The sequence below is a fragment of the Sesamum indicum genome, linkage group LG3 (assembly GCF_000512975.1).
Source record: "Sesamum indicum cultivar Zhongzhi No. 13 linkage group LG3, S_indicum_v1.0, whole genome shotgun sequence".
In the NCBI taxonomy this organism is placed as follows: Eukaryota; Viridiplantae; Streptophyta; class Magnoliopsida; order Lamiales; family Pedaliaceae; genus Sesamum; species Sesamum indicum.
This window is the reverse complement of record NC_026147.1, coordinates 8,478,919-8,494,348: the sequence shown is the minus strand read 5'-3', so window position 1 is coordinate 8,494,348 and position 15,430 is coordinate 8,478,919. Positions and strand designations below refer to the sequence as shown.

At 36.5% G+C, this 15,430-nt stretch overlaps 3 protein-coding genes across 6 annotated transcripts in view; 1 reads left to right on the top strand and 2 right to left on the bottom strand.

Annotated features, from left to right (window-relative positions):
* LOC105157835 (polyadenylate-binding protein 6) lies at positions 11 to 3,423 on the bottom strand. 2 transcript variants are annotated; one of them, XM_011074332.2, is made up of 8 exons: positions 3,145 to 3,423; positions 2,242 to 2,551; positions 1,724 to 1,977; positions 1,303 to 1,596; positions 922 to 1,217; positions 780 to 836; positions 452 to 673; positions 11 to 334 (listed from the first exon to the last, which is right to left on the bottom strand). In XM_011074332.2, exons 1-7 carry the CDS (start codon positions 3,323 to 3,325, stop codon positions 584 to 586), a joined length of 1,482 nt encoding a protein of 493 aa, XP_011072634.1. In that variant the 5' UTR covers positions 3,326 to 3,423; the 3' UTR covers positions 11 to 334; positions 452 to 583. The 2 variants fall into 2 exon arrangements, with proteins under 2 accessions (XP_011072634.1, XP_020547855.1); XM_020692196.1 differs by having other exon boundaries at positions 937 to 1,217.
* LOC105157703 (protein CHUP1, chloroplastic) lies at positions 3,728 to 7,031 on the bottom strand. The gene is made up of 5 exons (XM_011074150.2): positions 6,813 to 7,031; positions 6,408 to 6,691; positions 6,247 to 6,308; positions 4,994 to 5,767; positions 3,728 to 4,902 (listed from the first exon to the last, which is right to left on the bottom strand). The coding sequence occupies exons 2-5, from the start codon at positions 6,559 to 6,561 to the stop codon at positions 4,000 to 4,002; spliced, it is 1,893 nt and encodes a 630-aa protein (XP_011072452.1). The 5' UTR covers positions 6,562 to 6,691; positions 6,813 to 7,031; the 3' UTR covers positions 3,728 to 3,999.
* LOC105157702 (DNA repair protein RadA) overlaps positions 10,306 to 15,430 on the top strand; it is an 8,342-nt gene continuing 3,217 nt past the window's right edge. For 2 of the 3 annotated variants that reach the window (XM_011074149.2, XM_011074148.2), the window contains exons 1-8: positions 10,306 to 11,101; positions 11,412 to 11,467; positions 12,299 to 12,357; positions 12,457 to 12,528; positions 12,789 to 12,872; positions 14,380 to 14,487; positions 14,827 to 14,889; positions 14,999 to 15,079. In XM_011074149.2, the coding sequence (XP_011072451.1) occupies positions 10,407 to 11,101; positions 11,412 to 11,467; positions 12,299 to 12,357; positions 12,457 to 12,528; positions 12,789 to 12,872; positions 14,380 to 14,487; positions 14,827 to 14,889; positions 14,999 to 15,079 (1,218 nt within the window). In that variant the 5' untranslated portion in view covers positions 10,306 to 10,406. The remainder of the gene's footprint in view (positions 11,102 to 11,411; positions 11,468 to 12,298; positions 12,358 to 12,456; positions 12,529 to 12,788; positions 12,873 to 14,379; positions 14,488 to 14,826; positions 14,890 to 14,998; positions 15,080 to 15,430) is intronic. The other variant, XM_011074147.2, reaches the window with a different exon arrangement.

The window sequence follows — 15,430 nt, the reverse complement described above, 5'->3', positions numbered from 1 at the left end:
GCAAATGGCACATCTGCTGAGAAGAAATATGAGATTCCAAACAAAAATCCGCTGCCATGTACAACAGTTTGGGTCCTACTATGTACATCAATTTCTTTAATTCGTAAAGACATGAAAACAATCTACGTGTTAGAACTAGCATACAAGATTCGGTTACAGGGATCAGTAGTGCAAGAGCAATCAGAAAAGAGTTGATCTTTCAAAACTTCAAAATTGTCTGAAACAATTCCTATTTTTTCCCTCATCAACAATTGAACAGCCTTCTCAGTATGCATTGTCAAGTATCCAACTTGGTCATTGGCAACTGCAGTCATCACTAGCTCTATACACAAAGCTGCAGAAAGAATAGGAGAAGAGAGTACTCAGCAGTCTTAAGATCAGGGAAGTGTGTAAGTCGAAATTTGTAGTTGAACGGAGAAAATTATTCATCTTTGAGATAGAATTTACTGACCTGAATATTCTGAACAATAGAGGGATGCAGGTAACCAGGGCTTCTATTGAAAATATAAGGAGATGTCTCATGGAAAAGGTTCTCGTAGTACCTGACCCTTTACATCATTCCTTCCCATCGCCGTTAATGATCTTATTCTGCACTGCTCCATGGTTTTTGACCCTTGGAGATCCCTTCATACCTATCTTGTCTACACCAATCCAAACTAGCAAGCTGCATTGGCTGTCCATCAGAAGAGATAATTTAATGAAAATATAAATAAGTTAGGAGAAGAATTATCTTCAAGAATCAGCAAGAAATATAAATAAGAGGACAAAAGGAGACAGACTAGGTTTCGTCCTATACAATCCTTAGAATTCCAAACGGGAGTGTGTCTCGGAGGGATCTGCAGTTGCAAAAACCAGAATTCTTGTGAGGGTATTACACTGGATTATGAGGAAAGCAAAATTTTATCTGTATAAGTTTTTTACAAATGTACAACTGACGCTTTGCAAGTTCTGAGCTTGAAATGGATTAGGCGGACTGAAAGATCCAACAAAATTTGAGTATAAAGTAGGATGCCATGGAATCATTTGTTTCGTAGGAATTGGAGAACTGAAGAGAGGAGAGTCGCAGTGCCGTGGCCAATGGTTACAAGTACAAAGTGGCTGAGGTGTGAAATTTGCATAAGACTGCCAATGGCTATAAAACTGCTGCAAACTGTTAGTTTGTTGTTCTTTGTTTTGAGCCCATGCCAGATACAGTGTCCGTCCTTGGAAAGGGGTTCCTGTGTAATAGACGAAAAAGTTGAAGAAAATGGGAAAATAAAAGTATCCAAAATAGACAGAGGATAGAGAGCAGCTATTTCATACTGATTAATGAATTCAAGGCCTTGTTCGCCTCCACTTGACACGAAAAGCGTACAAAGCCAAATTCTTTGCTGACTCCATCACTATTCCGGATCACTTTAGCTGAAACTACTGTCCCAAAATGACTGAAAATTTCTTCCAATTTTCTGTCATCAATGGATCCATCGAGATTCCTTACATACAGAGTTGAATCATTTGATTTCTTATGGTGATCAGTACCATATCCATACTGTTGTCTAAAGTGCTCTTTTCTTTCAGCTTTCTCCAGAGCCTTGCCCACAAAGAGATTCTTTGACCCTAAACATACAAGATAGTATTTGTTAAAGCAATCAACCTTGCACAAGTATACCCATCTTTTATAATTAAAGGGCAAATGAAAAGCAATCAATGTTTTCACAAGAAGCTGAGGAAAGAGAATGTTTACCAATCAGTTCTCCATGCAAAGCCTCCATGGCTTTTTTGGCTGATTCATGTGAATCAAAGTTAACAAACCCAAACCCTTTTGATTTCCCCTTCTCATTCTTCATTATGACTGCACTGATGACCTTCCCATGTTCTGAAAACTTATCCTTGAGGACGTCCTCTGTGATGCATTCATCGAGATTTTTCACATACAGGCTTCTGAAACCTGGTTCTCCAGCCTGTCTCCAAATCTTTCTTAGAAATTTGGAGACATATCTGATAGAGACCATAAGTATTATACTTAATATATACAAACACTCATGCAAACAGTATATGTCTATGTATATGCAGTGAGAGAGAGAGAGAGAGAAAGTGAAGAGGAATCATAATCTAACAAAAGAAAACCAAACAAAATCAAGAAAGTGGAAAGCATAAACGGTGGAAAAATTCGGAACTTGCAAGATATAACATGCAGGAAACATTGTTAAGCATGAGAAATAAGAGTTAGAATAAACAAGTGGCAGAAGAGTGCTGACTCACAACTTCTTGCCTTCCAGCACAGTATCATGGAGAGCTTTGAGAGCTGCCATGGCTGTATCTTCTGAATCAAATTGAACAAACCCAAAACCCTTACTGATCCCATTTTCCTCAGCAACTTTGCAAGAAAGTACTGTTCCATGTTTGGAGAAAATTCCTTGCAATCGGGCGCTGGAGATCGATTTGTCAAGATTTTTCACATAGAGGTTCCCAATGCCATTCATTCTTGTAACGGGATCCTTCTGATACCACATAATTCTCATAGATTTACCCCTTAATATGGTATGGTTCAGAAGTCTTAGAGCACTAAAAGCTGATAAAAGCAAGAGTATTCATCAGAATCGTGATTAAATATATGTAAGAGAAGAGGGACCAAGAAACAATTGACTAGATACACAAAAGCTATATACTACATCATGACCCTAACATAAAGCTAAGAGAGAAAGACAAAGTTCTGTATCAAGAAAGACTGAAGTCCCTTAAATTAAGACGGAAACAAACAGCGAGGACAAGAATCCAGAAACAGTTCTCATGAAATGTCTCTAATTACCCGAGGACTATTTACCCGATACTTTCCGGAACAAGAACTCTTTTATATTCAATCTGTGGATCAAGAAGCTTGATAAAGGAATAAAAGTTCACACTTCCCGTTACCAAGAAACAAAAGTTATTGTAAAGAGAGACTCACAAAAGCAAAATTCAAGAAAATCCATTTCTTCACTCAATTACTCCCAAAGAAGGAAAAAACAGAATGTCGCAGATAATCGAAAAAGCAAAATTCATCAAAAGAAAATCCCATAACCAAGACATAGAACACTTCCGCCACACATAACCATCATCCGACAGTACATGTTCAAACATAAGTATCGACTGAAAAATATACTTAAACTGAACAAGCAAATTTACCATGAGCAGGAAACCAGAAATTGACGAAAGCATGGCAGACGGATTTGGGGAAGAGCTTGTCACGGCACAGACGGACTGAAGCAAGCGGGCCAACCTGTCCAAAAGTCTTACGGAGGTCCTCTTCTGTAACATCCGGGTGCAGATCACCCACGTAGAGTGAGGTTCTTGAAAGAGGATCCATCGCAATTTTCTTGACTTTGTTCAAGAATCAAAAGAGAAACTTTAGAGAGTTAGCGAGAGAGAGGGAAAAGTGAACTTGAGAAATATGAGATACTACTGAAACTATTTCAGTATGTATACTGCTTTTGTCTCTCTGTGAGTGGTAGTTATATAACTGTCATATTTCGCTACGGTGTCGAATAACGGCAGTCAGTGGATTGTCCTCTTGTTGGGCCAAAAATATTTCATTTTTCAATGCATTGTTAAGAGATAATTTAGGAAACATGGCTGATTTACTGATCTTATTACATTGTTAATTTATTTTTTCCTTTTTTCTCAAAAAATATGTATTTCTCCCACAAGAAGTAATCTGGAAGACACCTAACACACTTTTCAGAGTTTGAGAAAAATGAGAAAAGAACTATTTGCATTAATGTTTGCACACAATTATTACTGCAAGTATATGAGCATCATTTTCTTTACAATCTTCACCTTTTTCTATATTGATTTTCAAGCATCTATGGTTTTACATACATGACTATCTATGCAAATCACTCAAACAAAGGCCACAACCAGCTACAAAATCCTACCTATCCAGAGCACCCCTCTTGCAATAATTAGTGCAGCAGTGCACTTTCAACAATGTTATTACCTATTTTCTTGGAAAAAGAAGAATGCAAAACTCTAACAAAGATGTCAAAAGGAGCTAAGTGAGGCCGATCTCCGACGAAATGATGATTTCCCACGAGAGTTTTTCAGGGCTTCCGCATATTTCACCAGTTCAGTGTTTTCTGCATTTTGAGCATCTTGCTGAGGCTGAATGCTTGGGGACGAACCATCATCGTTTATCGAGTCAATTGTTCTGAAGATGCTCAAGGAACCATCATCACTGGTTCTTCCAGAACAGTTGCTGCTTTGCCCAGGGGTACTCTTTTGACCTTGTGAACGAGATCTCTGGAGATTGAAAGAATGTCTAGAGAAATCCTCAGATGAGGCTCTTGTTCTCTTCATGGGACCCTCAGCTTCAGGGTCTATTCCTAGTGAAATGCCTGAATGAAGATTACTAGAAAATCTACTTAGACCATCGTTGACAGAAACAGCTCTTTCAGGAGGCGAGTGTGGTGTTTGAAAATGATGGTGATTGTCCTTTCCTCGCCACAGCTTCATCAACTTGGACAAGACTTTTGTCTTGCTTGAATGGTTCATCTTGTTAGCTGGCAGATTGTCGACAGGGAAGTCGTCATGTTCCCCCGAGTCTGTAAGATAAGAAGCCTGAGAAGTAGACCACTGATCAGAATCGAAATCGCTAATATTAAGTCCCTTGTCCCCCGAACCTTCTCTATTTGCATATTCAAGAATGAGCTGTTTCGCCTTCTCTTCAGACTTGGGACTTAATGTTTTGCTGAGATCCCTAGCAGTGGTTTTACCTGGGCCCGGCTGATAATTTCTCATTTCATAACGCAGGCAAGCATTTATCCATCTGAGGTAGACGAGCTCTTCAATATCTGTGCACCGGTCAGCTTGGATTTGTTCAATTTCCTTCCTTAATTCTTCGTTTTTCTGTCTTAAAAGCTGACTTTCTTCTTTAAGTGCTCGTATCTGAACCAAAATATCCCATGTATTGGCATAAAAGATTGATATTCCAATTCAAGAATTAAAGGAAATCAAAAAATCACAAACAAAGCATTACCTCTTCATTGTCTAAAGCAGATGTAGCAAGCATTTGTAAATACTCCAGTTTCTGAGCCAACTCAGAATTTTCCAGCTTCAGACTGTCGTTGGACCTCTTCATCTCCTCTAACTCCTCCTCCAGTTCCTTCCTTTTCTTTAGCTGCATTTCCACATCTTGATCAACTTCAACAGCCTTCATTTCCGGGTCCCGAAGCTTCATCACTCTTTCTTGAAGGGACAAGATATGCTCCCTATTTTGTTCCGCATCAGACCTAAGTTTCTTCCTTAACAGTTTTATCTTGGCTTTGGCAGCTTCAAGCTCTGCCACAACTTTTGCATAATCAGCTACTTGTGCCTGTAGTCGTCTGTTATCCGCCTGCAATGACTCTATCTTAAGGTTATAAAGTTTGGTCTCCATGTTGTTTAATCTTAACCGGTTCTGGAGCTCCATGAGAGCATTTTGCTGCTCTTTAAGGCCATAATACTCAAGCAGTTGAACCTCCAGGTACCTCTCCCTTTCTTCAAGAATTTTAACCTTATTCCTTAGGCTCCTGATATCTCTGGTTTGTTCCTCATCTTCAGCGTATTTGTTTCCCAAAGGTGATGCTACATCGGGAGCTAAGGATTGCCCACTCATCCCAGGAGAAATATCATCTGTGGGGACCATATTACATTCTTTTACAAGCTGACTAAACTCTGGTAAGAGAAAACCATCTCTATCTCCATTGCATCTACCACTTGAGGAGAGATCACTGATGGAATTCTGGGAAGCAATTTTTGGGAGAGACGAATCCTGCAAGAGAGAGTACGATATCTATGATCAAAACGGAAAAGCCGATTGCCAAGCCTCGAGACAGAAACAAACTAATAATGATTTAAAGTCCAGATTGGTCAACAACACAAGTTCTACTTCCCAACCAACCATCAACTAAGAAAGGGTGCCTTCTTCAGCTCCACTGTTTTCTTTACAAGACGGCGTAACCGGAAAAATCACTTCAGACACAGTCCACAATCAAATCAAAACTACCAAATCCAATTACTCTCATCCAACCCACGATCCAGGAAAATAATTCCTCAATCATGAAGATGACTTTCAATTCATGGTATCAATAAGATTACTAGTTTACTAATACCCTTTCCAAGAAAGAACAAATTTATAGAGTTTCACTTATGAACCATATATCTAAATTTACATAAGTTAAAAGAGGGATCTAATTTTCATGTATAATTCTGTGCTGCAACTAAAGAAGACCTCCAGGATTTTAGTGGTACCTGCAAAGCGCGATCCGCAACCCCACCATCTTCCCTTCTTGAACAAACCTGACTGCCCTTACCTGTACATATGCATCACATATAAATCAAAACAGAAGTATACCAAACCAAACAAGAACATAGAATTTTAGGACAAAGACGAACAAGTAAAAAAGTCGAACCTGGAGAATTCAGTGCAGGTTTTGGAACAGAGGGCTTAATTCTTTTACTTCTAAAAAAGGTATAAACAATCCCACCAAGAGAAAAAGCCAAAGCCGCACCAAGTTTCAGAAGCACGGGGCTTATGGGACTTTCCCTTTTCTCTTTCACACCCATTTTCAAACAACAACAGCTCAAAATACAATTCTTCAATCATTTACAAACAATACACACACACAAAAGATCACATGCTATATGACCAAAGTCAGCAAATCCCTTCATCATCATCATCATCATCATCATCCATCTGAATCAAAAAACAAAAAAAAACCCATCTCAGAGAAAACAGCAACTCTCAATCCCGACCCTTTTGGTCAAAATTCAAGAATCCCACAAAAATTAACTGAAAAAATCATGATGGGACTTACTGAAACAACAAGAAATCTGTTGTTGCATTGAATACGATGAGTCTCTGTTTTGCAACCAAGAGTATGAGAAGAAGCAGCAAGAATCACAAGTTGGGGCAGCGGTGTTTGATTTTGAATTGCTGTACTGTTTCAGTCAGGTTTGAGTAATTTTCTTGTGTTTATTTTAGTTATTAATTGTTGTTGCATCCGGGGAACAGTTGCGTATGAACAACCTTAATTTATTCTGTTTAGGTGGCTTTAACATGCAGACCTTTAATTTAAAACTTCAAGTTTGGCCCATCCCCAAAGACAATGCCCATCAAATATTTGTCTTATGTCACATCTAAGCATTCACTTTTCTTTTTGGAACAATTAGCTTTAATTAATTTTTTTTCTTGATTTTTTCAAATTAGGTCGGAATAAATTCATCATTGATGTAAGATATTTTTTTAAATAAAATTACAAATAGATCACCAAACATCACATAATACACCCACATAAAATATTAAATTTTATATTCTCGATGAAATTGGACTCAATATTCAAGTGAATAATTGAGCTCTTGACTACCAGATCATCGTATTGGTGGTTTTCTCTTGATTTTTTTATAATAAATGATTCTAACATATGACGCCTTCATAATGCATTAAAGTAATTGCTGGGGAGACAATTATCAAATTAGTCGTGTAATAATTTTAGTTGTTATTGAAGTTCAACGATGTAATAAATTGTTATTAAGTCCAAATCTCAATGTTGATTTGGTGTTGTTGACTAAATCTAAATGTAATACCAAATAGTTTATCTAATTTTTATATTAAGTAGTATTAAATAGCACAACAAATGCTATGTTAGGAACCTTTGTAGTGTCAAATTATCAGCAAATTAATACAATAAATTAGTTTAAAGAATGAGATTGTTCGTTCAAATATATTTTATAATTTGAAATATTATTTATTATATGTACACAAATACAGTGTCCCAAGCTAGCTATAAGTATCACCAAAAATGAGCTACACCAGATCGTCTGACAGTAGTGGATCGACGTTTGTATTTTCCCAATTGTAACGGTCTCGTGTCCAATTAGGAATGGCATTGCGGCAGATTTAGGGCAGAACTCGAGATTTGTCCCTGTAAAAAAATTTTGGACCCAAATCAACTTTGAGACCCATTTAAAAATTCAAAATTCGTTTCAATTAAGATGGGTCCGGATCCAACTCAAACCCATTGCCATCCCTATATCCTGTTGTAAACATTTAATAGGATTGTGGAGTTGGTTTCAATTATGAGATCTGAGATGTCCTAATCTCTGAGTCTTTGTAATCCATTACAAAGTGCTGAAAGTTGTGTTTTATTGTTACTGGCATGTCCATCAAAGGTTGGGAAAATTATTGTTCGAATCAGATTTGATCGAACCAAATTAATCACAGAACAAGTTTATCGTATTTGCTATGTGATTGGTCAATTTTCTTAAATTATATAATAATTATACAATAAATATGTTATATTTATTGTATAATTGATTTAAATTCGATTTAATCAAATCAGGACTAAAATTTGTGGGAGGGTGTGATGAATTTTCCCTCCCAGTCCCTCATAATGTCTCCAGCTCTAGTAAGTTCTGAATTTCCTTTTTGATGATCCATCAATCTTGCATTGAATCAGATGTAAACAAGTTCTAAAAATTAGATTTTTTTTTTGGCAAAAACATAAAGAAGGATAAATGGCCACGTGGGTTAAGCATAGACAACAAGATTAGAACACAGAAAACAAAGGTCACATGTCATATTAAGTGCGTGATAGTGCAGGTGAACGTCACATGTATGTATGTACAATTTAATGCAGTTTCCAGGTGGAATTCATTGCTTCTCAAGTGCACATATGACATTGTTGCACTAAAAAACTTGTAATTCAAAATATAAAATCCCCAATTTTTGAGTCGGTCAATTCAAATGTAGCTTAAGGTTATATTCGAATTGAGTGACTTGGATTTCACGAAGAAAAACTCAAGAAAATGATTTTCATAATAACTCTATATCAATATAATTTAAAATTCATAATTATTTCACAGAATGTAATTTAAATTTATAGGTTCAAATACAATGTGAAAGAAACATATAATATGGACAAAAATAGAACATGAAACATACGAAATGAAGTTAAAAAAGGACACTGTTTTCATAACCGGGAATCGACCATGTGTCCGGCCCGATTCATACTTCCAAAACCAGTGAGAATTGGTCAAAGTCGGTAAAAATTAATGACCTGGTGCATGAAACACTGATATTTACTATTGATTGACTAAAAAAAGATCTATTATAGGGCAAATGATTTTTTCTGAACTAAATTGTCTTTATAACAGTGAAGATATACCTCATCATATACATTAACGCGTAAAGATGTATGAGGGTAATTTGATTATAAAAAAATTGTTTGACCTATTATAAGTCAGTAATAAATCAATTGGGGTAAATATAAATTTTTTTATTAATATTAACAAATTCGGTGAGTTTTGACTAACGGGAAGACTTATTTGTTAGATAAAAGCAAACATTAGGGGTATTAAATGTAATTTTTCAAATCATAGAATAACTACGTGTAATTTTACCAAACTTCATGGAAGAGTAATATAATTATCCATATATATTATGTTTTTTTTGGGTAAATATAAGTTTCATTAATAAAACAAGATCGTACAGTACAACAGTGCTCAACTGGTGGTTTCTCCCTCGACAGGCCAGGGATATGCCATAATCTACATAATGCACATGAACTAACATAACGAGATAAATTAACACTGATAATCCTCTGTCTAATATTTTCCACAATAATGTTGGCTATGATATTCGGTGGTCGCTCCGTATGCTCAAAGCGTCTCAAATTTTGTTCCCTCCAAATGTGATAAATGCAAGCAGCAAAGAGTGCACGACAAGCCAAGTTAATGATATGTTTTCCTATCCATCTCCTCGTAGCCCACTCAACGTCCCGTGGCTACTCTCTATTAGGCCATTCAAATCGAACAATCCGTCGAATTGCTGTCAGGCATCTTATAGCATAACGGCATCGAAAGAATAGATGAGTATGTGTATCCATTACGCCCTCATCACATAATATATAAGTGCCTAGGTATGATAGCCATGGTTTATCAGCTGTGGATAGTTTCTCCAAAATCGCAAGCCAAATGATGAAATTATGCTTGGGAATTTTTAGGGAACCCGAGAGTAGTAAAAACCAACTTACCTTAGATCCCGGTGGGTCCAATAGCCTGTAAAGAAATGCAACTGTAGGTCGTCCCGTCTCAAGTCGCCAAATAATGCGATCCGTCTCGTCATGAATTATTGGCAATACATGCAAAATCTCCAATCACTCAATATCCATAATGAGATACTAATGCCATTACCCTTCTATAATAACTTTTGTTATATAGAAAACATGTTTTATTATTCATGAACGTGGCAAATTTTCAGTAGTCATCAATTTGCTCATTTTCTTTTGGTTTTTGATATTTCGGATGAAATGGGTTCACCCTTTTTTAGGAGTTTCCCGGGTATTTAGCGGATCAAAAACTCTCCATAAACCCTAATTCCCAACTTCAATCCCGTTCTCCCCCTCTTTCTCATGCAAACTAAGGACATGCGTGCATTTCGGTCGCTCCACCTCTGCAAAAATCTCCGAACTCTCTCCTCCCAATATCCCAACCCTATCATCACTTGCTGCAAATCTCGTAATTACCCGCAGTTTCCTAAGAAATTTCACTCCACTCGCCACCGCCGATTCCCCTCCTCTACCACGGCAGATGAATCGGCCGCGTCCAGCTGGTCGGTTTTCCCGCATTCGCCGCGGCCTGTCGACTCCCCCTCTCGACAAAATACTACAGTTCAAACTGTTTACGACCCGTCCACTGGCCGTCTCGTCACCAATCGAGAATATAACGGCGGGGAAGAATCCGGTCCTGTTGTTGAAAAAGCTGAAAATCCCCCGAACGTCGAAGTTGGTACCAGAGTCTACGGAGATATTATAGGGAGCAGTAGAGTCAGTAGCAGCATTAGGAAGAAGGGGAAGAGTAGGATTGTTCATGTTTGTGAGAGTTGTGGATACTCGGACGGGCAGTGGTGGGGCACGTGTAAGCATTGCGGGGAAATCGGCACAATGAAGCCGTTTACCACCGAGAGTGCCAACAGGAAAGTGAGTGGGATTCAGGTGTCAGAAAATGTGGTGAGATCCTGGCTGCCGAAGGAGGCGGGTGGTCCAACCCCTATCAAGTTGACTGATGTGTATGGTCAGATTGACGAATCGAATTGGCGAATACCTTTGTAAGTACAGAATGAGATTCTACCTAATTTCTTAATGTCAGTTCTTGTAAAGTAGGATGTCCTATGATACTACCTTTGCCTTAAAATGCGCACTCTTTTGTGCTATATGCTATTATGTGTGTTAATGCCACACGCTTACTATATGCTTACTTGGCATGGAATTAAGCTTTTGCAGGACCTGATACCTAAAATCTCCATTATTATAGTTGTAGGATATATAATTTTATAATCCGGGATGTTCATTGTTTTATTCATGCTTTGATTTTGTTGCCTAGGGATTTACTAGTTAATGTATACTATTTGCATATAGGCCTGGAGTATTTGGAGCTGAAGTGGAAAGAGTTCTTGGTGGCGGTTTAGTCCCAGGTATTCTCTTGCCTCTCCACACAAGAGTTCTTGGGAAGCTTTTCTTACTCACAGTGGAGTTTTTATTCTCAAGATAGTAGAGTGAGTTCAGCACATGGAGGTGCTATCTGATGGTGGAGGATTATATGATTTACTTTTGGATATGTTGGGGGTACTCAGTACTCTATGACATCTATAAACGAGCAGGGGCAAGCTAAAAGTAAAAATCAAAACACAAAGCTTATAGAATAGTTTGAATGACTTCCTTAATTTTCTATTTCTATGACATCTCTAATTCTCTTTTACAATTAGAATATAAGTGAAACAATAAAATTAAAAATGAAATTTGAGTTAACTTGTATTGTTTAACATTTTATTTGAAAAACTATTATGCATGTGTGTGTTTGTATATGACTTTTTTCTCAATAATCTAAGTTTATTTAATGGTTATACTATTTAGAAAATATTTGTTACAAGTAATGAACATCAGAATACTTATAAACTAAGTCCAAAGAATCTCTAATAGTCTAATTATAAGCATCGGCCACTGTTTAATAATTTTCAATGTAAATTTATCATCATTAGATGCATGTTGGAATAAAATGCATCACACAGAGGTTGCGAAGTTAGACATAGTTTAGGAATTCCTGAAGGAAAGGTGGAACATCCTAATATCTAGCACTGCAGCTGCAAGTTGTTTGTATATCACTTCTATCATGCATCCTCATTTCAGAGTGATCTTTCACATGCTACTTTTGTTTTCTTTGGATTTCCTATACTTGGTCTTCTCTTCCTAAATTTGTCTTTCCATCCTCTCTTCATATTGAATATGTAATGGTTATTTGTTTACAGGTTCTCTAGTATTAGTCGGTGGAGATCCAGGTGTTGGTAAAAGTACACTATTGTTGCAGGTATTAATATCGTTCAGTGCTATTCAGGAAATTTCTCTTTGATATTTAATGATACTCTCTGGTATATATGTGTCAATAATTCTACTTTTGGAATGGAAGATTGCAGCACTAATAGCAGAAGGGAATGCTGCAGATGTTCCAGCTCGAGCTATATATGTCTCGGGGGAAGAGGTATGTCTTCTCACAGTGCATATGATGCTTTATAACTTGGAAATTGGATATTTCTTGTTTGTACATGTTGCACATGCTCTCCAACATCTTGCTTTATGCGGAGGAAACATTCTTCTCAAGTTCTGTTTCTAATTCTTGTTTTATCCTGGTGCTGTATATTTTTCTGTTGCTGACTTACGTCGTCAGACTAAACTTTGGATGTAAATATTAGTTTTGGATGTTTTTCCTTTCACATTTGGTCTAACTCTTTCTGATGGCAGAGTGTAGAGCAAATTGGAAATAGAGCTGACCGTCTTTGTATCAAGACAGAAGAACTTTTTCTGTATTCAAGTACAAACATTGAGGTAAATCTTCTAAATGAAGGCCATTTTAATTATCATATAAAAAAAATTGCCCTTTTCTGTAATTTAGTCTGCCACACTTGTAATAAGACACGATTGATGCTGAGCATATGTTAACATAGTATCAATCATATATTGACATGAGAACTATTGCTACGATAAAGTGACTGACCTCTAATATATAATTACTTTTAATTTTTGAAGTTTTTGAATAAATAAATATAGGGTAAATTACATCAACACCCCCCTGAGATTTGACATAATTATAAATACATCCCTATCAGATCAAAAATTAGATTTACCCTCCTTGACGTTTGTTCCGTCTTACATTAAACTCCAACAATAGGGTTCTAGTGAATTTATCACATATTATTCCCAAAATATCCCTGATAAAAAGTTGACTATGATGGTAAAAGTCTGACTATAATTTGTAATTATGGTGAATTTCAAGGGGTGTGGATGTAATTCACCCTAATATATAAGATAATCCCCGCTATATTTAATGGACAAACATGGCTAGTTTAGCAAAAAAAACAAAATATTACATTTAAGTACAAAGTATGTGAATCATAACATTTAACCCCCTTAATATTTTAAAACATTACAATTTGGTCAAATCATAGTCAAACCTTTTATTAGGGGTATTTTGGGAATAACATGTGATAAATTCACTGGAACCCTACCGGTGGAGTTAAATGTAAGATGGAACCAACCTCAAGGAGGGTGAATTTAATTTTTTATCTAACAGGGATTTATTTGTAATTATATCAAACCTCAGGGGAGTTGATGTAATTTACCTATAAATATAACCAAAAACATAGACTAGGTATAAAGTTGCTTTTGATCTTCGGCATTTCAGCATATTTATCCTTAAGTAACACAAACCACTATGAAGGGAATTTGTATAGATGGAGGGGGCAGCTGATGATCGGAGGGCCAAAATCAGGTGTTACATGTTGTTGTACTGCAGGAACTTCTATTGAAGGGTTCATGTGTTACCAAACCATGTTAATACGAAATTCAAACAAAATAGTATTGTAGATTCTTAAGGGACGGTTACAGAACAAGGCACCAGTTGCTTATACTATGTTTGATTGACGTGAAAGGTAAAGCTATTAGAGGAATGGAAGTATAAGTTGATATATAGCAAAATTCACTTGTCTGGTTAGAAGGAATAATTGGATTATTAGTCTAAGCTAAACAAGAGGGATGAAATACTCTCTCATGCTCAGTTCTGTTCTATCATAATTGTAGGGCTTTCCTAACAACTTGATGGAGAAGTTCCACTCTTGCCTCTGGTTTGGATTCTCCTTTCCCATGATTGAACGAAAGTCTAAGGCTTTGTGTGTGTGGTTAAATTGTAATTAATAGAACTTAAAAGGATAAAGTTTCTATGGAATTTCAAATGTGTGGTTGTTGTGTGTTACCAAAAAGGTGTTTCAAATATTGTATTTTATTTCATTATTTCTCATTTTAGGTTTTATAATCAAGGTGCTGCTTTTCTTGACAGGATATTCTGGAACAGGCCAAGCGTCTTTCACCGAGGGTTGTAGTCATTGATTCTATTCAGACAGTCTATTTAGAGGGAGTGACTGGAAGTGCTGGAGGTGACGTGCAGGTTTTGAATTTTCTCATGTCTTTTCTTCTGGTATAGTCTATAAAATTTGTAAACGAACTAATTGTGATAGCGGCCTTATGATGCCACTCTTAAGTTGTCCTATGGGAAAAATTGTAAAATAATCTGACTAGTACATGTTGGCTTTGTTTCTTTCCATTTGATTATGCGTTATCTTGCATACTATTGCGTTTATCTCCTTTAGTATTCAGACTTTTGTCTTGTATAAGAGCTCAAAAGATTTGGATCTTGATTATCGTTCTTGCAGAAAGCTTCAGCTGTACTCAACTACCATTCATGTGAAACATTATAATGTTGTAATACTCAGTTGACATGTGACAGGTGAAAGAATGCACTTCTGCATTACTACGGTTTGCTAAGAAGACAAACATTCCTGTACTTTTGGTGCGTACAATTTTGAAAAATGGTTTGTACTTTACAGTTGTTAAAATTTGTGGTTCGTTATGTCAAGACTCTTCCATTGATTATAATGTCATTATTTTTCTCACTGTAGATTGGACATGTAACTAAAACTGGAGACATAGCTGGACCTCGTGTCTTGGAGCACATTGTGGATGTTGTTTTATATATGGAGGTTGGTGCCTAATTGAATCTTCCTTTCAAGAAATCAATTTATTTTTATTTTTATTAAATTGAATTAGACTACTCGGTACTATTAGGTACAAGATCTGAGACATTAGATATTTTCCATATTCATGTCATCTGACATTCAACAATTTAGTGATCAATCAGTGTATTATTTGCATTTGACATTCTAAGGAACAAATAAGAATGTTTATATAGTTGACTGGATTACTCCTTTTGGTTTGGTAACTGGTGTGGTGATGGAATAATTAATAACAAAAAGTCATTTTCTTTTTGGCCCATTAGTTCATCCTTTGACTAAAAAGGAGAGGAAAGAGCTTTTTATTCATGGACTAGAGAG